Source organism: Hemicordylus capensis, chromosome 2 (assembly GCF_027244095.1).
Source record: "Hemicordylus capensis ecotype Gifberg chromosome 2, rHemCap1.1.pri, whole genome shotgun sequence".
Taxonomy (NCBI): Eukaryota; Metazoa; Chordata; class Lepidosauria; order Squamata; family Cordylidae; genus Hemicordylus; species Hemicordylus capensis.
In genome coordinates this window covers 354,570,536-354,594,619 of record NC_069658.1, presented here as the reverse complement: position 1 = coordinate 354,594,619, position 24,084 = coordinate 354,570,536, and the positions used below count along the sequence as shown (strand labels likewise).

At 43.7% G+C, this 24,084-nt stretch overlaps 1 protein-coding gene across 3 annotated transcripts; it reads left to right on the top strand.

Annotated features, from left to right (window-relative positions):
* The first annotated feature begins 1,679 nt into the window (after positions 1-1,679).
* IRF1 (interferon regulatory factor 1) lies at positions 1,680-18,971 on the top strand. Of its 3 annotated transcripts, none has more exons than XM_053288401.1 (10): positions 1,680-1,841; positions 8,641-8,734; positions 9,537-9,636; positions 9,947-10,123; positions 10,797-10,837; positions 11,515-11,650; positions 12,297-12,422; positions 12,911-12,951; positions 13,926-14,058; positions 17,944-18,971. In XM_053288401.1, exons 2-10 carry the CDS (start codon positions 8,648-8,650, stop codon positions 18,036-18,038), a joined length of 936 nt encoding a protein of 311 aa, XP_053144376.1. In that variant the 5' UTR covers positions 1,680-1,841; positions 8,641-8,647; the 3' UTR covers positions 18,039-18,971. The 3 variants fall into 3 exon arrangements, with proteins under 3 accessions (XP_053144376.1, XP_053144374.1, XP_053144375.1); XM_053288399.1 differs by having other exon boundaries at positions 13,923-14,058; XM_053288400.1 differs by lacking the exon at positions 1,680-1,841 and adding an exon at positions 2,746-2,796 and having other exon boundaries at positions 13,923-14,058.
* The last annotated feature ends 5,113 nt before the right edge of the window (positions 18,972-24,084 follow it).

Below are 24,084 nucleotides of genomic sequence, written 5' to 3'. Positions count from 1 at the left end.
TTTTTCTGTCAGCCCAGCCGGCCAGGGGCGTAACAAGGCTGGAGTGGGCCCAGAGACAAAATTTTAAAATGGGCCCCTCGCTCACACACACACACACACACACACACACACACTTCACAATATATAGTCATGTGACTTGCCTCTGGGGGGGCCCCAGGCAGCCGCCTCCCCTTGCCTAATAGTAGTTACGCCCCTGCAGCCGGCATTTCAAGGAAACACTGGCTGGCAAGGAGATGGCGTGCCTCGTGCTCCAAGCTGGCCAGTGCTTCATTCGCCGGCTGGGTGTGGGGGGGGGGGGTAAGGAGGAGGGAGGGAAGAGGGAGAGTGACTAGATGTTTACTCACAACAATCACATCATTTGAAAAGAAAAAGTGTTAAATGAATCCATGTATCATACAAAGGTTTGGTATTTTGCTTTCACTTGCATATTTTCTACATGTGCCGCATGTGTTATGCTCAGAAGAGAACCACCGTAGGGCTGCGATTAAAGTGTAGCTCTCCCTCCCTGTATCTTTGCAGCTGTTTGCTGTGGAGGTGGTGGCTAATTGTAGACTTATTCATAAGCCTCACCGCATAGTGCCATGTCAAGCGGACATTAAATAACGCAGAGGCTCAAAGACTGCCTTCCTAGCCTCTCTGCTCATTGCTTAGGCCTTGCCTTCTTTCCATCTGCCTCTGTTGCAGCAGAAGCAGGGTATGACTGAATGGCCCAATCAGTCCTCAAGTACAGAAGCAGCATAGTTACCTACCTACCCTCAAAGGAAGCCACAGATTAACTGCTCTGGGCTTTTCTCTTCAGTCAGGAGGCATGCCCAACAGAATGTCTCATGCAGTCACTACTGAGGTCACATCACAGAGTAAACCATGTTGGGTGCCAGCTTCCGATTTAACTAGGAAATTAGTGCACCACAGGTCCCCCTTGCTTCAAGCATTCCAGCAGTGGGGCGCAGGAGCCGCTTTCCCATGGGTTCAACCCATGGCACCGTTATAATGTCAAGGTGGGTCTGCCACCACACCGGCAGGGCCAATTTTACTGGCCCTTATCACACTATTGCCAGCCAGCCACAATCTGGGGCCATTGGGGCCAAGTGTGACTCATCCTTGCCCATGTACTTGTGGGCCTTTAAACATGACAGCAGTGCCATGGTGGGGTGGACCATCACCATGGAAAGTCGGTGGTGCTGTCAAGGGCAGGTGTCAGGAGTCTGAGAAACACTGTCTAGCAGCAGTCCTTGCTATAAAGTTTCATACTTTCCCGTTTATCTGTAGGGCGTGTGTGTGTGTGGGGGGGGTGGAAGTGGGAGGATTTCCAGGGCTTGCCGAATCTCAGGAACTCTTGCACTTGGTCGCATTGTTCAAAGTGTCTCGTGCACAGATTCCCCCGCCCCCTCCGCCTTTCCTTTTCGAATTTCTGCCTGCGCTGACCACCATTCTTGCAGCCCTCCTCTGCTTATATTGCGCTGCTTCTCCAGGCAGTAAGTGCAGAACATCGAGCGCCGGCGTGCTACTGGCGCCTGAGAAAAGGGCGGAGGAAGGGAAGCCGGACTTCCCCTTCAGCCGCTTAGTGCTACAACAGTGTGATTTCCCCGAAATGATGCTGCAGCCGCCGGCCAATGCGCGGCTCGAGCTCCATCTAGAGCGCTGATTGGACGCCGCGGCGCTGCTTGAGGCGATCGGTAGGGGAATCCCAGACTTGTTAGAATATACAGCTAGCTCCTGGACCGCTTGGCTGCAGAAGCTGCGATTCTCTCGCCTGGGAAGGATCTGTTTTCTCCGAGAGAGATCCTCTGACGCTCCGGCTTTGCAGAGAGGGGGTGTGACCCTAGGACGAGAACAGGAAGGTGGGTCATGTCAGCGCCCCGCTGCTTGCAGAATCCCCGTTAAATTAAACTGCTATCCCAAACACGCTTACAGGAAGTGAGAGACCTCTCAGACGCAATAGAACTCACTTCTGAACAAACATGCATAGGATTGCACTGCATCTCAGTGCAGAATGCGTTTTGGGCTGGTGGCGGGCGGTGCGCGCGTATCTGTCTGTCTGACTGAAGTGCATCTTGTGTGGAAATCCGAGTAGGGCTTGCTCAACTTTGCCATGCAGCAGCTTGTCGTCCTTTCCATGCAGTCTTCGATCGGAGGAGAGGCTGCAGCCCGCAATCGCGCTAAGCTTAGCGAAGCAAGCAGGAAGTTTAATAAGTAACTGTTGCCTCTGCGAACCTGCAAAAGTCAAGCGCTCGCTCGCGTTAATTCAAAGTTGGTTAGCCGGGAGGATGTGGCAACCGCGTCTGCAAGCTAACACACCACCAGTCGCTCTTTCGTGTGAAGAAAGGGGCGAGCCTTGTCAGTTTGTTGCAGCGTGAACAACAGATTTCAGAGTTTGTTTTTAGATTGTGAGCAGTTTTTGGATTAGACTGCGGACCATCATTTCTTTTCTATGTAAACTACTTTGAGAACACTTTGGCCGAGAAAAGATATATAAATGTGCTTAGTACTACTTTACTGTGGGCCAGTGCTCACCTTACAAAATGCTCGAGGTGGTGGTCGGATATATGCACATCTGTGCAGACACACACGGACATACACAGGGGCGTAGCTATGGGAGAGGGGGGTCATGTTCAGCCCTCTTTCTGGCAGCCCCCCAGAGTGTGGGAGATAATGACGAAAATAGGGAGGGGTGGAGCTGGAGGGCCCTCAGAAGCTGGGGGCCGTGTTCTTTGAACCCTTTCGCTCAATTATAGCTACGGCCCTGGACACACACACAGCAGAGAGAGAAGAAACCATTTTTCAGTTTTTATCAAGGTGAGGCCAGGGGTTCAAGCTATGCAAGAGATAGCAGTAGCTGTGTCAAGGGACACAGAATAATACAGCATCCAATCCAATGAATACAAGATCCAGTCGGTGTGGGTGGGATTCTCTTGTACCTAGAATGCTTATTATTATTATTATTATCATTATCATTATCATTATCATTATTATTTTGCTATAGAGGAAATGTTCCCCCCCCAAAATGTATTAATGCTTATTTAATTAGCTATGGCAGGGGGGAAATGGTTTATAGTCCCTGCTTATTCTAGTTTTGTTTGTTAATGAAGAATGTGTTCATGTGACTGACCACAATGGGTGGTGTTGCTTGTTTTGTTGTTGGACCAGGAAGTAAAGCTTGTAAAAAAAGAGAGAGGTGGGGAGAGAGGGTGGGGTGGGATGAGGTAACTGAATACTCTACTTTTGCACCCTGACACCCACCCTTTGCATCCAGAAGGTCAATTAGAAGGAATGCTGGGGAAAGCTGCATGTTATCAGAGGTCTAGATTATTGTTTCGGAGGCAGCAAACTGAATTACATTGCTCTCTTGTCTAGAAGGAAAATTAACTTTCGAGTCAATGGGAAATTTGTTGGCATGAACTGACCATAATTTTTGTTTTTAAATGCATCAAATTATTCTTCATATTTTTAGGATGAGGGAGGGCTACATCATTTCAAGATTTCAAAAGGGGAAATATGTCACTTTATTCTATGCATGCATAAGTACCATTGAATTCAATGGAGTTATGTCCAAGTAAATGTACATAACATTTGCAGTCTGAAGATGAGGCTGAAAATGTTGTTGTGCTCTTTCTTCACCTAGTGGAATCTACTATTTTGCAGCAAAGGAGTTCTAAAGAGTAGTGTAACTCATACATTAAACTTGGTAGGAGGCAGCCAGAAAGCCAACCAAGGCAAAATAATAATAATAATAATTCTGGAGAAGAACAATGTGAATTTGTACTATGCTTTGAATCAGTTCTTAGTTCTCTGAGCCAAAGGCCAGATTTTGAACATTGGGTTGTATCCTAAGTCCTGAAGGCACTTCTTTTCCTGTAAGCAGTAGGCAATTGTTGCCAGTCCCTCTTTTCCCTGCACTCCACAGTATTGGTTCCTGAAAGCCAGGAATCCCTCCCTCCAAAGGAGAATGCAGCAGGAAGGGTGCAGCAGAATCAACAAAAATTAAGCCCCCTTGTCCTAATGGAACAATTTAGGACATAAACTGTATGCCTTTACTTTAGGGAGCCAAGCTAAATCGCCACCTCTAGCCTGATATAGAGACTTCTTCCTGTTACAAAGGTTGTTGGAACAGCAGGAGGTCTCCAGGGAGTTGTACACATTCTTGAACAGTTCATAGCTGCTTTTGTTTAAAGATTAAAATAGTAGTGACTGGGCCCTTATTAGTATCTCTTCATTATTATTAGATCTTTTTTCTCTGCTTGCTGGTAGGCAATCTGAAACAATCAGGCCCCAATCCAGAAAAGAGCAAGCAGGAAGTCGACAGGGCTTCTGTTTACTTGTGCCAAACAATAATATTGCCCACTGTATCTCATGCTTTTAGAAACATTCCCCAAGTTCAAGAAGCCATTTGAAATGCTGTGTCCTGCTGCACAATGCAATCACTTGCACACCAAAGGGTGGGCTCATTGGATCCTGTGGGGGCATTCCAGAGAAAGCTCAACTGTAAGCCCCATTGAACTTGAAGGAGACTTACAGCTTTAGCTCAATTCTTGTTATGTGCAAGTAAGTCTTATTCATTTCAGTGGAACTTATTTTCATGTAAGAGGCCTAGAATTGAGGTGCTAAAGTGCACAATGCACTACTTGCATCCCATTTATTTCACTGGGATTTAAGCATGCTTAACATGATCTGAATTGCATCCATTATGTGGAAGGAACAGCAGTTTCACATGTTGTTTCCCCCCTACAATTATCATTTTTGTGTAGGGAAACATTTACACCCTAGAACAGGCCATCATGAAGTATGTTTTCTTTGTTGCCAATACAGTATTGTGCTTCAGTGACTTGCTTCCAGTAAGTTTATTTCGAATTGCACTGTTTGTATGCAGAGTACTTTTATCATCCTATCCCTTTCATTCCCAACCATAACACTATGAAGTAGGTAATGATTGTGCCAGTTTTTCAAATGGGAAACTGAGAGCACAGGGATGTCCATACTGCAGGTTCTTTCACTTTATGATGGTGTGGTTCCTTCACTAGTTATAATGTATTCGCCCTTGGTTGGGTCCTTTTCCCTTCTTCTCAAATGTCTTGTACAACGCCCCCCATATATCAGGGTAATGCTGCAGTAACTGGATTGTCATGGGGTGATTGTTTTTTGCTGCCTTTCAAAAGTACCCTTTAAACAAACTCCCACAGAAGAGTGCACACATTCAGTGTAATACTGAGTTAGCTTGCTTGCTCTAACTCATGTTGCAGCTTTGCACAACTGCATAAGGAACAATGAATGTTACAGATTAGATGGTGTGGGGAACACTTAGCTGAGGACATAAATTGTCTGTGGATATGGACAAATGCTGTAAGCTAATGAGGATGGCTTTTAAATTGTATTCTAAGAAATGTTAGGATTTCTTAGGGGCTCTTCGCTCAGAAGAGTAGTAATGGCGGACAAACTTGCCTGCAGGATCACTTGCAGTCTGCAGCTGCAGGCGTGAGTTGGTATATTCTTGGTGGCGTTCGCAGTTCACGCAGGAAAAGCATCTGGCTCCAGAAGCCTGGCAAGCGTATTTATTTCCATGAATTGCGTATGTCTTGGAATGCTCTGGAATGCACAGGGGTTCCATTGCAGACAACCCGATGTGGAAAGAGTTCCCTGAAAGCAGAAGCTCTGAACATTGCTGCTGTGGAGAAAAGACAAAGAAGGAAGAATGTGATGGCAATGGCCATCCTCTGTTTGTTGTTTGAGCCTTATTACCTGTATGTGGAAGTTCTGTTTGTAGCACTCATGGCTCATAGCCATGAACCAGTCTTTCCTCCATAAATCTGTCTAGCCTCTTTAAAGAGCTGTCCATGGCACTGGACATCATCATCTTCTGTGGCAATGATATCTATGATTGTGATTTCCCTATGTTTGGTAGATCTTCCGGTCCTACTGTTTTGAGGGTGGGGGAGAGCGAGAGCTTTCTCTCTGACCCTACGGTTCATAAAGTTAGAGTCACAACCTCTAAAGAATTCTTTCTTCATGTGCAGTGTGGGGATCAGTTGTGCGAATGAGCACATCTGCTGCTTAAAATCAGCAATGCCCAGGCACACTTTCTAACCCTTAGACTACATTGGCATACATTAACACTTATTACTTGCTCTAATAACATATTATTGCTTGTTTTAGCCTAGAGGTTTTTACAGTAAGGTAACGGTAAGATAGCAATAAATTTTCATTCAATATAAGATATCTTTAAAGATTCTTTAAAATAATATTTTAATTAAAACGTACAAGAAATACTACCAATATTGTTTTAAGCTGTACAGTCTCATTATATGTCTAAATCCTTCGTTGTAGGCATTCAGTTAAACATTCCCCCCCCCCAAAGAGATATGGCATGTAAACGCTGCATGGGAACTTTGGGAAGATATTTAGCAAACTCGCCTCACTCTTAAAAAGAGTCATTCTATTTCTGCTGCTTTGATGAGGTGGTTCAAGAAAATATATTTTCAGATAACTGGAATTTGGCAGAGTAATGTCATATTTTGGTATGCCAATATTTTGGTATGAAAGAAAACAAGAAGGGAAACACATTTCTTTCTAGGAGCTGCTGCTAAACAGGTGGCGGAGTGAAAAGCGTAAAGATCAGTGGAAATGCTTCAAAATACATAGAGTGTTATTTGTTACCATGTTGGGAGGGTAACCGATGGGCACAGCAGAGCCATGTTTGAGCCCCACCCTCCCCCGTTTGGTGTCACAACCAAGCAGCGCACTGGGGCAGTTCAGGGAATAGCAGTTCTGTGCATGCCTGATATCACCATCAACATGCATTCATTTCTCCTCCTTTGCTTGTTCATGTTATCGGAGTTCTGGAGCAGAAGGGAGGGCTGAATGGTGACATCATGGCTAGCATACACACAACAGACTTCCCATTCCTCTAGCCCCTTCATTGCGCTGTTTGCGTGCCTCAGAATGGACCGGGGTGGGGGGGGCGGAAATAAGACTCTTTTGAAGCCCTCCATGCATGGATATGTTCTTGCTTAGGGAGGAATATACCCATGATACTAAGGTGTTCCTTATGCTTACTTGCTCACACTACAAATTAAAATAATAAAGGCAAGTAAAGGGGGAGAATATTTTGTTTCTTGGCCATTTGTCTGGGGCATGAGGTTGAATAAAGCCTGTTTGCTGGTCCAATTAAACAAGTATACAGTTATTTGGAAGGCCAACATCGTTGTTTTTACCACATATTAACATGGCTACCCCTCTGGAATTAGTATTTTATGTAAATGTGCCCTCAGAATTTCAGGCATATATTTCTTAATTGGGTTGAATAAAAACATTATTTTAGAGCGGTGGATTTGAAACTGGGTGCTGGGAAACCTTGTGGTTCCTCAGAAACTAGTCAGGAGTTCCCTGGTGAGATCATCAGTAGCAATAGCAATAGCAATAGCACTTACATTTATATACTGCTCTATGGCCGGAGCTCTCTAAGCAGTTTACAATGATTTAGCATATTGCCTTCAACGTTCTGGGTACTCATTTTACCGACCTTGGAAGGATGGAAGGCTGAGTCAACCTTGAGCCCCTGGTCAGGATCGAACTTGTAACCTTCTGGTTACAGGGCGGCAGTTTTACCACTGCACCACCAGGGGCTCATGTCAGTAGTGACAAAGGAATAGACTTAGGAAGGCTACTGTACACCCATGGCTACTGTAAGGCCATTGGTCCATATATTTGCGTATTTTCTGCACTAACCTACCTGATACCTGAACATAGAACCTTCTGCATGCAAAGCATGAGTTCTATTAGTGAGCTATGACCTGCCCCCCGCGACCTGAAAGACAACCTGACCATTGCTGTTGCTCTTCCCATGCAGTATGCAGGTGGTATAGTTCAAGAGGGGAAACAATAAGACTCAAGAAGCCCCACATGAGCTATAAACCCTATAATATATCCTAGAATCCTCCGACATGCTGGGGTTCTGTGGCAGGCTTCAGAGAGTCCATGGCAGACAAGGTGATGTACAGCCTGAAAACCACTGATTCAGAGTCACCAGGCAACACCTGATAGTAAGCACTTCCTAATCCTAGTTTCCTATTCCAAATAGACAGTGTGGCTACTAAGCATTTACCACTAGAATTTTGGGGAAAATCTATAGCTCCTCCTATTGCAGTTCTGACAGCTGTCTGCAGCAGCCTTATTTTCTGAAATTTGGTGGGTTCTTACCTACCATCCTCTGATCAATAGGCAGTTAGCAGAGTACTAACATCCAGTCTGCAAGGCTCCAGTTAGCAAAGTCACTTATGAAATTAGAAAAATATTATGTGATTTGGAAACATTAAGGAAGTGAGAACCCATGTGGTACAGTGGCTAGAGTGTTGGGTTTACCTATGAAAAGTTCAGGTTCAAATCCCTGCTCAGCCATGTAATTAGCTGGGTAGAATTGTGTCAACCACTGACCTTATTTTACCTCACACACTTGTTTTGAGAATGAGATTACCCTATGTAAGGCCCTGTTTTCCTTTCTAGGTAATAAATGATCTTTATTTCTTGTGAAACCATATTGCCCACTACAGTAACATTCCTAGTAAACAGTGAGCATTTGGTCCTATGATATTCTCAGAAGAGAAGAGTATTTAGTTTTGTACTGACAGATTCAAATTATTATCATTTCAGGTTCAAAATGCCACAACCAAGAATGCGCATGAGGCCTTGGCTGGAATTGCAGATTAATTCCAATGAAATTCCCGGACTTATCTGGATCAACAAGGTATGCTCCCCCCCGCCCCCATCTCTCACTCATCTAGTTCTTATTTTAAAAATCCCAAATGTACCTATGTTATGATAACACCAGCTGATGGTCAGAAAAAATATTGCAAACTGAGCAATTTGTTGCCTGTTACAAATACAATAGACCTTTCTTGAAAATACAATAGGTTGGACAGTGAAATTGTAAAATGTTCCTATGGTACAGGTGACAGTCCTAGTGGTTCAATGGGATCAGGGCTAAAATACTGAGAGGAACTGAGCATGGAAATCTAATTTGCCTTGCTCAGAATTTATTGAACATATTAATCACTTAATACTTTCTTGTATGGCTTACGTTTAACCTAGTGATTCTTATGTTATTATTTCTTGCCTTTTGGATGTTTTGAATTCTAAACATTTTAAGATGTAAGATTAGACTGAGCTAACAGGCAGGATTTCCCTTGGTTAACATCCATGTGCCACAATGCAGTTTGTATTTTGATAAACTCTGTGGATCAAAACAATAAAATCAAAAAAGGCTGATACTGAAAGCCCATTTATATTGTATCGTATCTTATTGTATTATATATCATATCATATCATATCATATCATATCATATCATATCATATCATATCATATCATAGAAACCATAATGGAAGAACCACTGTCTCACTGAAAAATCACATAGAACTATATAGAAACAGTATATAGACTCCAGTCCTTACTTCATACAAAGTTTCTTTATCTTCTCAAATGATACTGGACATTCCTTTTCTTATACAGTTAAATGGTGCCTACTCAGAACTGTGTTTTTGAATTTCAGGAAGAAAAATTGTTCCAGATCCCATGGAAACATGCAGCTAAGCATGGCTGGGAGCTTGAAAGGGATGCTTGCCTTTTCAGAAACTGGGCCATTCATACTGGTATGTTGTTTTCAGTATCATAACATTCATACTGGTGTGTTGTTTTCAGTATCATAACATTCTTCTATGGCTGCCTTCTGTGCAGCTAGAAATCAGGCCAGTATCATTACAAATGAGGAATGAGCATGTAAACCAATTTGTGAACTTTTATTGAAAAGTGGTATGTGTATATATATATATGTGTGTGTGTGTGTGTGTGCGTGCGCGCGCACGGGGGAAAGCGATAACTTCTCTATACACCACCACTTTCTCCCAGGTCACATGAATACTTGTCTTCCAGCCCAGACTTACACTGTCTTCCATTTTACAGGGAGATATAAAAAAGGTGAAGTACTTCCTGATCCTAAAACCTGGAAGGCAAATTTCCGCTGTGCTATGAATTCGTTGCCTGATATTGAAGAGGTGAAGGACAGAAGCATTAGCAAAGGTTCCAGTGCCATTCGAGTCTACAGGATGTTACCTGCTTCAGCAAAGTCACAGAAAAAAGGTATCCCTCTTAAAAATAAAAATAAAAACAACACACTCCTCAGTCATTGATGTTGACTTCTTTCAAAACCAGTTTTTTTGCAAGGGCAACCAACCTCTGAAGTGTTACAGTTGATTTTGGCGGGTGGGGCTGGACACAATCAAATTGCCACATTACATGGTGGCCATTTTTTAAATAGCTCCCTATGGAACCCAACACATGGTGCTGAGGCATGTGTCTGGATCAGCACATTGGACAGGAGGCTGGCTTTCAATATGCCACCAAAAACTCATCATGGCAAAGGGGGCTACTCAACCTGGAAAGTATTTCCATGATCTGACACATGGAGGTGGCCTTCACAAGGACCAATTTAATGTGGTCACTCCATGGGTGAGTGTTTTTGTTGTTGTTTTTTGGTGGCTGAACCTGTGGTCTGCCCATTTTTCCTGAAATCTGTCGGAATGCTTTTAAGGAAGGGGCTTATCCTTGCAAAGAACAAGGATGCCATCAGAATTGCCTTCTTTATGAATACAAATACAACGATATTCTTTCTTATCCAAGTCTTGAAAGCATGATAACATAAGATTGGTAATGTCTGAATTACCTATGCTTTCTGAAATATCTGCACCCCCTCTTTTCTTTTCACAACTTATCTTGTTTTCACTGACTCTGTGCTTTTGTCTTTCTTAAACAGAAAAGAAGTCAAAGTCCTTAAAAATCAAGAATGTGAGAAAGGTATGTATTCATTCTGACAGTCCAGAAAGTGAAATATTCAGATGGAAATGTAGACACAGGCAGCATAATACATGCACATTATAATTCTCAACTGAGTAAACCTTTTTTAGCCAGTTATGTTGCTCTTTATGGAGCTAACTAGTTCATTTGCTGATTAAAATATCAGGTATCCCAACAAACAAAGCTCTTTGTAGATTGTTAACTGGGTTTATGACTACAGTCTTAGTGATTTTGAAGGTTTCTTTCAGTTGATTGTCCAACTGAACAGGCAAGCTAGCTTCAAATGGAAAAACAGCTTGCCAGTTCTGCCAGATAATTGGCTGCAGTAAAATCTTTTCAGAGCATCCCCAGCTGAGCTTGCTTCTTCTGCATCCATGTTCTGGCTGTCTAGGATTGCAGTGTATCAAGCTTATCCAAAACAAACAGATACTTAATTACACTGAAAATAATCTCAGACACTGAAATGGAGGCATCTGCAGATTATTTATGTCAACGCTTTTGGCATTAGAAAGTCCATTGCCAAGAGATGATTCAAAATTCAATAGAAACTTCAGATGTGTCATCTGTGGTCAATAAAGTGATGACTCAAACTGATTAAGCAATGCTTTCAACCTGTTATTTCTATATATAATGCATAAGTAATATTTTGACACAAGAAATCCTTGGTTGCTTTGCAGTCGGTTGAAGATATCAAGACGGAAGAGACAGCTGAAGCAACAAACAGTATCCAGCTGCCAGATGACCACAGTGGCTATATTCTACCCAGCTATCAACCAGAGGAAATGGAGGCAGAAAGCACTTCCATCACGTTAGGTGAAATACAGCTTTGTCTGTTTACGTGGTTTTCAGAATGCTTGAATTCACTTGGTGTGCAGGCCAGGCCTGTTCGGTGGTCTTGCATTGCATGTAAATAGAGAGAGAACTCAAGAACAACCCATAGTTGTACATTGTATGGGAATATTAGCAGCAGTGGGTGGGTAAACTTCTTTTCAGGGGAGTTTGGTGATATGTGGACTTCTCACTAATAGACTCCTGATAAACTTTCTGGGAATCCCAGGGTTCTCTGAAAAATTATTGATCTGTTTGAACCACAGAAGAAAATTGAATTATTCCTGCTAACTGGGTAAAGAGGCACCTTTTGAAGTGATGGCTGTCTTATATTTACATGGGGGAGAGCAGCTGTTTCTACTTAATTCATCATAGTGTCCCTTCAGTAGCTGTTCCTAGTGTCTCTTTTGTGTCTCTTTCTAGATAGTGAGTCCCTTTCAGAACCATCTTCTCATTGTTTTCATTATGTAAACTGCTTTGAGAACATTTTTCTTCAAAAAACTGTGTATAAATATTGTCGATAACTGAGATTTGCTTGGAATGTAAAAACTCTAAAGAGTTCTAAAGAGGCATCATGGAGAAGAGGTTCTTTGATATTAATTCTGGCTTTTTTTCCTCTTGGATTCTGCAGAACTCTCTTCATGTGACATGAACAATACACTGACTGACTGGAGACGCCCACTAGATATTCAGTTGCCTGACAGCACAAACGACATGTACCCGCTTCAAGTCTCGCCTCCTACTTCATCTTCTGATGGTTGGTATTGTATTGTTGATAACCTTCAACTGATCTTAACTGGGTTGAGAGAAAGAACCAAGAATGGCAGGGTTTAAATAGATTGTGTAGCTTAGCTTTATGTTTTGAAGGAGTTTGAATGAGTTGACTGTTCCTAAGAATGTTTGCTCAGAAACATGTTCTACTTTGTTCATTGAGATTTAACTTGGTAACTGTGCATAGTACCACAGCCCACAGGTGGCTCAGTAGCTTTCAGCCACTAGTCATTGTCATAAGGACTATAAATTTGGATCTTGGTCTTGGGCATGGTGCCAGGACACAGAGGGATATACACAAGCATAACAGAGCAAAGTTCTGCCTGAAAAGACTGCATTCTGCACTTTTTCTGACTTTCTGCAGAATCAATGCAGGCATATGGGACTGAGAAATAGATATAATACCAGTTTAATTGGGATGAACTCTGAGCTTTACTGAATGTGTTTTTCTCTCTCCAATTCATATCATCATAGGAACAGATGAAGATGATGACAAATTTAACCACTTCTACCAGGTAAGACTGCTCTCTTCTTTCAATAATAACTTTGGGCATAAGCAAGATAGCCATGTCCACAGCACCCTCAAATTAGACATTTCCTTATCAGCACCAGTTCCTGTAGGAGCTACCAAAGTGCTTTTTAAAGTCCCGTGTTTAAGAAAAGCAGTGTGTAGGCACCCACAGCCCAGATAGGATTACATCATAGCTCAGTAGCAGAGTGTATGATCTGCATGTATGAGATTACAGGTTCAATTCTCATCATCTCCAGCTAAGGGGGCTGGGGGAAGCTCCTACTTTAGACCCTGGAATGCTGCTGTCAGTCAGGAAAGACTGAAGTCATTCACAACATCAAAAACTGTATTCTACCCAGGTTTAGAAGGAAAAGCTACCCAGGTTTTCCTTCTACCTTGCTTCCACACAACTGAAAATTGGGAGCACACAAAGCTCCTAAACCCAGGTAGAACACTGCTTTTGACTGTGTTAATGACCTCCATTTTGGGCTGGATCAGGGGTTTCCAAAGGCCGTTGTAGCTGAGGATGATGGGAGTTGGAGTTCAACAACCTCTGGGGACCCAAATCTGTCAACCTCTAGGCCAGATAGGGGTTAGGGTCAATGGTCTGACCATTGACAGTATATCTGACCATTGACAGTATAGGGTAACTTAAAGTTTCAGATGCCTTTCTCAAGTAAATAAAAGGGGGAAAGGACTAAGCTATTATAGAGAGAAATAACAAAAGAGTAAAGATATAACATAAGGAGGAAGGCTTTTACTGACCCTTTCCATTTTGCCTGTCAGAGAGTTCTGGGTAACTCAGAAGGTTCACTCACATACACTCACAATGCAGAAGGTTCAGTGCATACACTCACAAGTGTTTGTTCAATAATAATATGGCCTTAACCTGTTTTGTAAGATGAATTACAGTAGCTGTTGACTGAATAAAGACATGGCTGGGTGATTTACCATTTCCCCCCCATTTGTTTCTAGCAGCTCCTTAACAGCTCTGATTGGCACCAAACCAATGTTGGCGGGAAAGGTTTCCTCAGCAATGAGCCTGGCACGCAAAATCTCTACTTTGATTTTTGCTTCCAAGAGCAGGATGCTGCTGCTGATACAAGCTCAGGTACAAATACCTTCATTTCTGCACTTGGGATACAACTGAAGGTAGTCAGGAATGTTAGGGGTTAAAATGTTCTTTTAAGCTTGCGATTGGCTCTTGTATGCTTATTTTTGTTCCTATTTTGCTAAGCAGCAACTGTTGGAGTGATATGGATTGTGAACCTGGCATGAGGAGTGGGGGGATTTGAGCTCCCCGCCCTCACCCCCTGCCATCATCCCACTCTTGATTAGATCCCCTCGCAGTGTCACTTGCCCTGAACAAAAAACTCCCATTGGTAGCAATGGAAGCTTCCTATCCAGAGCAAATTGGGTGAGACCGTGCAAAAATAATGGTAATGATAGCAATAGGAATTGATAACACTCCCAAAACATACAGCACTATCAAAACTCTTGTTCATAAGAAGAATCCAACCTATGCATTATTGTGACAAAATCCAAACACTTTCAATGTTGTGAAAATATCCATTATTATTTTTTGAGTATATACAAAAAAAAGACCTCAAAGGGTTTTTGATATACAAATCACTTAAACTTTCACTGCGTTAAAGCCCTCTTCCTCCATGTTATAGTCCAAGTCTGGATCATGTCCCAGACAGCTGCCCTTCATAAAGTACAATACAATAGGTCCATACAACTAAAAAGCACAGCCATGCAACCATAAAAGCCATACAAAGGCTTGTGCAAGGCACATGCGTCAAATAAAATCAGCCCAACGAGGTCACTCGCACAATCAAAAATGGAGGTTGTTCACATGACTGGATGGGCAGGGGAGAAGGCTGGTTAAACTCACCTTCTTCTCCCACCACCCGATGACTGCTGACCTGTAGCGCAGAGCACAGACTGATATGTCCCAGTTTCTGGATATCCCACAATGCACTCCGCGACATGTGCAATGTATTGGAGGGATTCCAGTCACTGTGTCTGCTGGGGCTCAACATAGCCCCAAGCAACACACAAACCCAGAGCCTGGGTTAAGATCCTGGAACACACGAGCCCGGGTTAAGGGCTCGATTGAGCCCTTCATCCTGAATAAGAGCCAGGTTTCAAAGCGGGGCTGCCCTGCCGGGACCAGGCTTGAGCCTGGCAGTTCTCATGCGCAGCCTAACCCAGGCTGGGCTTCCCTAGCCTGAGTTGGGGTGTGTATGAGAATAGTCTCACTGTGTTGTGCCTGGATTTGGGAGCTGTGTGTGCTACCCAAGTTTTCCTCCTACCTTGCTTCCACACAACCAAAAATTGGAAGCACACACAGCTTCCAAACGCAGGTAGAATACAGTTTTTGACTGTGTAAATCATAATTTACAATCATTTGTAAAACAAATGTTGACATTTGTTGTGTTGCTGTTTCAAGCATCAACATTATTGATGCAAATTCCATAAAATGTATGGGGTTTGTATCAATTGTGTGGATGCATAGGACCACAGCCCATGCCATTCATTCATGTACATTTTTTCCTATCGTATCCTAAGGGCTCAGGGCAGGTAACAATATAGCCTTATGCTATTTTATCTTCAAAACAACCTTAGTGCAATTTGCAAAATCTAGGCATAAATTTTTCAGAGATTGAATCTGAATATACATGCCTCACATAGCTTTGAGCATTCAGTTATGAGAACTAACAGCTTTATGTGTGATATGGTTCCATGCAGGGCTGTCCTTAGGGCATGGCACAAGCAGGGCAACTGCCCTGGGCCCCGCTCTTTTAACTCCCATTAGAATTAATTAGAGGGGGGGGCAGGCCTACACTGGCTGATTTGCCCTGGGCCCCACACCCCGCCAGGGCTCTCTAAGGACAACCCTGACTCCATGGGAAAGCTTTATGTTCAGAGTTATGTGAAATGATGAGGCAGTTCACAAGATAGTAGAAAATCGGGCTAGCCTCCACTTGCCCGATTTCATCCCACCATGGGAACCACTGGGCTTGGCTATGAGCCTGGTGGTTCCTAAGCGGGTAACCTGCTCAAGTAACTCTCCCCTTAAACTGGGTTTGTGGCGCAAGCGCTCTGCAAACCCGGGTTTTTTTGTGTGTGAGTTGCTGCGGTGCGGCTCTGCACCACGGCTACTCATGAGTAGACCCCCAGCCGGGAGGCTTAAAAACAGGCTCCTGGCTCAGGAGTCTCTCCAGTATGCCCTGTGTGCTCGCACAGGGCATACTGGACCTTCCAGGGGCCGCATGGCCCCTGAACTCCCCAGCCCCGGCCGGCTCCATGGCAGAGCCGGCAGTCATGTGGGTGGCCGCTGCAGCCGCCCAGAGCAGACTGCTTGCCCGCTCTCCCCGCTCAGCCTCCCCAGGCAGGTCTCTTTGATCGTGAGACCCGCCTCTGTGTTTCACACATTTATGCTGATCATTTGATGATTTTGACATCCACTGGGTGACCTGCATGCATCTGTAATAATGGTGTTTGATCTGTGATGATTCAAGTACAATAGCTCTTTTCACACACTGAAGCTATTCCCACGATCAATAAGAGGTGGGCTAATGGAGCCTAGCCCATTTTCTACTGATTGTGGGAACCACCGGGCTCGCAGATGAGCCCAGTGGTTCCAAGGTTGCTAGCCCGCCTAATCCCCCCTCCCTTAAACAAGGTTAATGGAGCGAGCGTTCCGTTAACCTCATTTTTTTGCTTGTGTGCCACTGCAGTGCACGGTGACACACAAGTAGACCCCCGACCAAGAGGCTGCAGCCAGCCTCCAAGGCTTGGGGGTCTCTCCAGAATGCCCCACGTGCTTGCACGAGGCATCCTGGAACTTCCGGGGGCTGGGCGGCCCCCAATCCCTGCAGCCCCCACTGGCTCCATGATGGAGCCGGTAGTTGTGTGGGTGTCCGATCCGGCCACCCAGGGGTTGGAGGCTGCTCATGTGCGGGGTAAGCAGGCTAAGCGTGTCATGTGAAGTGCCTCATAATGTTCAGCAGTTGGGGAATTTGTATATACTGTACACAGGTAAAGAACTGTACACAATTGTTTTCGATCACTGTGGCACATCAGCAATGCCATGGTGATTGGCAGAGCAGCGAGTCGGAGAAGGAAGTCCTCCAGCATACCACAATGCACCATGTCAGGAGCATTGAGCTATCCTCTTCAGCCAGGCACTCTTGCCACCTGGCTTTGTGTGTGCGCACGGGCTGCCTGCAGCCCGTATGCACACACATGAAACCATACCTGGGGTTAAGGGCACGTTCGCACCCATATACCCAGGTTAAAGCCTGGGGTAAATTCCTGGGCTTGGGACCAAGGTAGTGCCAAGATTGGGGTCAATGCTGGCAGTGCACACAGGCAGCCAAGCCCAGGCTTGGCTGCCTGTGTGAATAGCCTCAATGTCTGAATCAGCCTCTAGTAGATGCTGAAATAATCATGTAGTTATTATGTACCAGCCTTAAGTTTATCATATGCACAGCAACAACCTATTCAGCGGACCACGTTGTATCTTAGGCAGAATGGCCCCAATAGAGTGAATATAAAATATTTCAAGCATTAAAACAGGGTTCTGCTTACCTCACTTAAGGGCTGACAGAAAGGTTCCTTGTGAGGAATGCCATGAATTTCATTTTTAAAAACACCACACTTCTGGAAAAAAACTGTCTGAGCAGGACACGCACATGGCTGTAAGTGGCCATCCTTGCGTTATCATATGTCATACCAAGTCTTGGGGCTTAGACCAAATTTAAAAGAGCTGCTGTGTCTGTGTAATGATGCTTTTGTCTAAATTTCTGTGCCAAATACAACCCTACATATGCATGACTCTCGTTGTGTTATTGAGTAGTCTGTCATAAGCAAGATGTTTGGTTAATATCTTTTAAAAGTATGTGATATGTTTCTAACAAATAAGGGGGTGTTCTATGGTAGTCACACAACCAATAAGAATCACTGCAATTTCTTCTTGTTTCTGCAGAAACAATTCAAAACGACTCAAAAAACAGCCTGGAATTTTCTTTGCTGGAATCCCTACGAATGACTAATTTACATCCTATATCTTGTGGCATGTAAAGTGTCTTTTTACATTCTACACTGTTTTATTTTCTGCGTCTCCTGTGAAAGTGAACCAAGAGTTGCTGATGCACCTCTCAGTGTTTAGAACTGAAAAGTCATAATCAAAAAAACTACATCTGAATGGAGAAGAAAAGCTCTCTGTGGTAGAACTGTGCACTGTTAAATTGTTTGACTACATCATGGGCGAATTAAGTAATTTGCTACTTTCCCCTAAATTGTCAGCATATTAATATGATAAGAGTTGAAAATATTTTTAGCACACCAAAGCACATTAAAAGGTGCTTTGTCCTTGTAACAAATGTACACACATGTTAGTGACAGACATAGCTTATCCTGACCATTGTTGCTTAACAGTAAAGTAGGCAGTTACTAAGTTTGGACAATTATTATATGGTTTTATGTTCAACCAAATATCTCCATGGGGACCTTCTGTGAAGTATATGTCAGCCTCGGCAAAGGACCCTTGACTGTGTAAATATGTTTATATAAATAAACTGTGAAGATCAGGCACATGCTTTTTTCACATATGACATATTCAGGAATTTTATTCATAAGACATTCTTCTGGTTTCATTATAACATTTTTCATATAATTGTCCTATCAGTTTTTCAGGCAGGAAATATGTTTGGCCTTCTTTCCTTGCTGGACTGTGGAATTTATTTATCTTGTTCCATTAGTAAGAGTCTTCATTGTGAGTCCTTCAAATTCTTAGTAAAGTGTGTACTTGTTTAGCTGCAGAGAACATGGTCAGTGGCTCAACCAGAACCCTGAACTAACTTCAAGATGATGGAAAGTGTTGATTTGGGTAACCTATCAACTCACTTGGGCAACCAAGAATGCAAGATGGCAAAATTATTTGTCTCTTTCATGTACATATGTTTGTGTATATAAAAGTTAAACAGATATTTTAATAAAGATTTTATATATTTAGTTTCCTGTTTCATTTCACATTGCTGATGCTAGAAACAAATGGACCAAACATTACAGTGCTAAGAAGAAAGGCTACCTTCAGGTCTTTACTAGCAAATAAATAAATAAAGTCAATCTCCTAATACTAAAAAAAACCCGAAGTTTGTGGCAGGTACATACTGTTTACATCAAAGCAATAAAGTACTTGTGTTCAGTTCCCACTTCTGCAAACTACATCTGATATAGAGGTTGTTAAATGTAAAAATCTATACATAACCTGACACTCTGGGTGGGAATATGGTGGAAAGGCATGCCTTCATCCACCTTGTATGTGAATAGGAGGAGAACTGGATGCCTTGCATCCAAATGCACATCGCAGTGCAGAGAATTCTGCAATCAGTCCTGCAGAGGAATCGTCTCACAGAAACTGCATTCAGACATCACCCTCATCCTTGCTGGTTAAGAGCCTACATGTTTACCTAGACGGATGTTTAAAACCAGAAAATTTTAAGTTTCTCTGACAGGATGTTATTGTTTTTGCTAGGAGTGTTTTACTATTGCTACCCCTCCCCACAATGGCTCAGGTTGCAAGTGGTGATTTGGTCCTGTGCCCAGCTGATCCCTGCAGATCTGTCCTATTCCGGAAACTGATGAGTTCAGAGTTCTTTCTACCTATTCTCTTGTAATTTTTACAAGATAGGTCAGTATTCTCAAATTGCAGATGGGAGCAACTGAGATGGAAGGAAACTGTGGCTTACCTAAAGCTACCCTGTGAGTTCATGGTAGAGGCAAGATTTGAATGAGGGTCTTAAAAAACTTCCCATTGAGTAGCTTGGTGGTGTAGCTACTATTTTTTAGCAGCCCTTAAAGTTCTAAAGGTTCATTCGGTCCAAGATCTAGTTTCCTGGTATTATCCATGTTTTGTAGTAAAAATCTCTCCTTCCAGCAAAACACTGGGAAAGCACTGCCCCTGGCCTCCATGTTCTGACAGTAGCTCACTTCACAAATTATTTTTCTAATTATCAAAGATGTTTATATACCATACTACCAAACCCCCCCCCCCAAAACCATCTTATCTAAATTGTGCTGTGAAGTGAGGTGATGGCCTCAGGCAGTGACTGTGCAGGCCCCCTGCCCCATCTCTCCATGGGGCATCACCTTGCTGCCTTTTCATTGCCGCCACATTATCCCACTACAACACTTTCCCTCCTGCCCTGCCAGCGATACAGGCTGGTCCCTCTTGCCTTCAGTCCGTGTTGTCTCCTCCATTTCAGGAGTAGACAAAGCATGTCGGAGGGGAGAGAATGTACGTGAGTCAAATGGCTGATGCTCAATGCCTTCTAGAACAAGCAGCAGGTATTTCATTTATTTATACAGTAGTTCAATTTCTATACCGCTTTTCATAAAATTTATCGCAAGGGGGTTACATCTAGCATCTATCTAGCACAGTGATGTTGCAAATTCAGAAGTGCAGGTGATCTCTATGACAGACTTCATGGTTATGCCCACCCCAACAGCCAGAAAAGCCAAGAAGTACTGGCGCTCCACTCCTGTGTGTCCGCCCCCGCTCCGCAGCAGCCCTGATCTAGCATCAGCTGTTTCTCCTCTCCACTTGAATGCAGTGAGTCCGGTGGCTGGAGATGAGACCCATGATATGGTGAGTGGGGCAATGCCAGTCCCTGGCTGATGCCGGGGGCAAGGCAGCAAGCCTTGCGTTTGAGTGGCAGGCCAGTTAAAACCTGATCTCTGGTTTTAAACATTTAGTCATACCCCTAAGATAGTTTAGGTGTGCACCTAAAAACGTGAACAAATATCAACTTCCAAATGTGTATCATGGCACATTTTTCAGGCAGCAGTGACTGACTGCAATTTTTTTTTTTTAAACATATAGCAGCAGTCTCTGGTTTGCTTCTGTGACATACTGCATGAAAATTCAAAAATGTCAGCTGAGGTCAGGTTTGGGTACCTTGCTGTTATGTGGTAGCAAACATACAAAGTTGAATTGCTGCTTCCAATACCTACCAAGATCTTAACCAGCTACTTTAATCTTTAAAGAGATAATTGTATTTACAGTACTTTGGAAATACATCAAGGAACATTTAGTCAAGGAGCGATTTAATTAGAAACTAGGCACTCTTCCCTTGAAATACTTCAGCAAAATAATGTAGCATTTTCGAGGCCTAAGAATTAGTACACATACTTTAACATAGCCTTATTAGGAATTTTCTTGGGCAAAAAGTTCTGTTGGGTGAAGTTCTCAGGTAGACCATGAACTACACCTTTGCCTCAGAAAAAAAATAATCCTGCATTGTAGGGACAGAATATTACGTTATGGTATGTAGACAGGAAATATAGCAACATTTAATAGCAATCTGATTCTTTGCCAGGAAAGGAGCTGTACAGTTCTAAGGCATGCTGCCTCATACTAGGTTCAGGGTATATTTAATCACATTTCAATCAAATGGCTTGGATCTGTAAAGAGTTTGAAACGTGACTGTGGTCACTTCTTTAAACAAACCAGAGTGATATATCTAATAATCTCTCCAATTACTTTAATAATAATCTTGTTCAAACCTGAGGGTGGACCTCGCTTTGTTGAAAAGGCCGACTCTATGTAACCTTTGTGGCCGAGATATGCTGTGAAAACTGCTGAGAGCTGATGGGGCTGAGAACTGAGCTGAGAAGAAAAGGATGACACATTTTGATGGCACAGCTGATGGCAATGCCCAACCAAACTGAGGAGCAGCGCTGAGCCATAACAATACTGAAAAGAGATATGGGTCTGCACACATGGTGTTGTTGTTTTCAGAGAGACCAGATATGTTGCCCCAAGAGAGGATCAAGTAAAATTGGGTAATAAATGTGTGGGAACATTTGCCTCCTCCTTACACACTGTGGCAGCTTGTTGTCTGTTGCCTCTTGAGGTGATTTGCAACACATTGCCCACACACTCTGGCTGGCCTCAGGCGAGCCCGCTGCTGACACCACTCTGGGACTCAACATGCTGCCTCACCTCCCCCTGCCCCCCCGGGATAGGGACCAACACTGGCAGCTGCCACTCTTTCCCTTGCTGGCCTCTTCAGCAGCAGCAGACTCTGTCCTCCGGCTGGCATCACTTCTTGCTGTAGCAGGCAGGCAGTATCTGTCTTTGCCAGTTGGTCTGTCTCTCCCTGCCAATGCTGTGCGCCCCACCCCACCCCCGTCCACTTTGTCTCCTTCCAAAATGAAGGAGACAAAGTGGACAAGTTTGGTGGAGGGGGGATAAAGAAAGAACGCACGTGAACTCAAGCAATGGTGCAGTGGTAGCAGTGAGAGGCAAACCAGCTGGCAAGGTGGATAGTCACAACCCATCACAGCAAGCAACTGCATCAGCTGGATGATAGAGCAAGCTGCCCAAGGGTGTGGATCAGGGGCACCCACATCCTGGGCATAGGGCAATGATGTATCGGGGGGCGGGGCCAGCAAGGTGGGAGAAAGCCAAGATATGGAAGGTGGCAGCAGAGATAAGTTGGGGCGGTGGTGGCAAATAAATGAGATGATGCCTATGGGGTGGGGGACCCACATTAACTACTCTGTGGTGCATTTGCCACCAGAAACCATAGTTTCACTTGGATTCATAGGAGAGCCACACATGTTTACGTAACTTCTGAGAGCAGGGTATTACCTTTGACCAATGGGAAAGGTATAAAAGGTTCAAAGTTCTGGGAAAGGGCATGTTGAATGTGTGTTCTCTCTCTCTCTCTCTCTCTCTCTCTCTCTCTCTCTCTCTCTCTCTCTCTCTCACACACACACACACCTCACACCCATATGCACGTCCCCCTTCTTTTCCTTTTATTTCCATGCCTCTGTTTATCTTTTGCCCAGTGAGATTTTTCCTTTTTTCATCAGAATCTGCTGGCCCACGACCACCACGAGGGCAACCACTGAATCTCCAGGACATCCCTAGAGTCCTGGATCTAGGACCTATGAGACTGCTTTGAAATGTAGACCAATTTAGTTTTTAATGAAGTCCTGAAGGTGATCAGGAGGTTAGAATGCCTTTGTGGTAGTGCTTAATCGTGGTAGGGCTTAGATTTAACCAGTTAAATATTTTAAATACTTTATTCCTAGTTGCTTTGTCCATAGTGTCCCCAGTCTGGGAATCCATCTCTCCATGGCCCATATAAAATGTATTTCCTTATTTGCTTTGAGTGTTTAGAGCCTGTATGTCACTTTTGGTCATTTTACTTTACCCAACCCACTGCTTGGGAATGGAATAATGTGCCTCAAACTGTTTAAACTAGTAACTGTTTACTGGTTGAAATATTAACTTGTTTCATTTCAGTTGAACCACAAGGTTCATACTGGTTCAGTGCCACCCACTGGATGAAATTCAATCCAATTTCCCAGGGAAGACGATACAGGACTACTGCATCAGGAAGTTGATGTTCTACAAATTGTAAATACAACTCTTCAAGTCATCTTACAAAAACATAGAAAGAGAAACCTTGCTTGAAATTTGAGTAGGACCCAGTTACAATGGACATTTTTAAACCGGCAGCATTATCTAGTGATCTTCATTATGAAGTGTAATCAAGGATGGCTCCAGAGGCTGGGGGGGGGGGCAAGGGGAGGCAAGTGCCCCCTCAGCTAAGTGGCTCTCCCCCACAACTGCCCCATTTCTGTTTCAGAAATCTAATATATGGGACACAGCTTGCCAACTTTGTCCCTTCTGTCTGAAACACCTGATAAATACATTAAGTTGTAATCCCCCACCCCACCCCATCCCCTTGCCTGAGTTCACATCTTGACACAGAGAGGCCATGTATTGTCTGGTTTCTATTTTGCTGCCTCCCTCAACTACTTAAATTGCCACCCCTCCAGTTTCTACAAATCAGCACCAATCAACAGGGACTTTTACACACAGCAGGCTTTACCAAAGGTTTACTGGGAGGCTTTACTGCAAACTCGAAGTTGTCCCCAAAAACTGACACCAATAGTGGATTTTTTTAGCCCAGAGATAAATCAGGCTACTCTCTGATTTATAGAGAGTTGTGAAAAACCCGGATTGTGTCTGAACTGCTCCGCGATAACTCGCAGGGACTTTGAGGTAAATCTGCCCGATATGTGAACGCACCCCCTCCATTCCGGAGGA

Excerpts from the sequence above, each read along its gene's own strand:
- IRF1 (XM_053288399.1), top strand. The coding sequence starts at position 8,648 with ATGCCACAACCAAGAATGCGCATGAGGCCTTGGCTGGAATTGCAGATT. Across the intron at positions 12,423-12,910 it reads TCCTACTTCATCTTCTGATG|GAACAGATGAAGATGATGAC; the intron begins GTTGGTATTGTA and ends ATATCATCATAG. Across the intron at positions 12,952-13,922 it reads AATTTAACCACTTCTACCAG|CAGCTCCTTAACAGCTCTGA; the intron begins GTAAGACTGCTC and ends ATTTGTTTCTAG.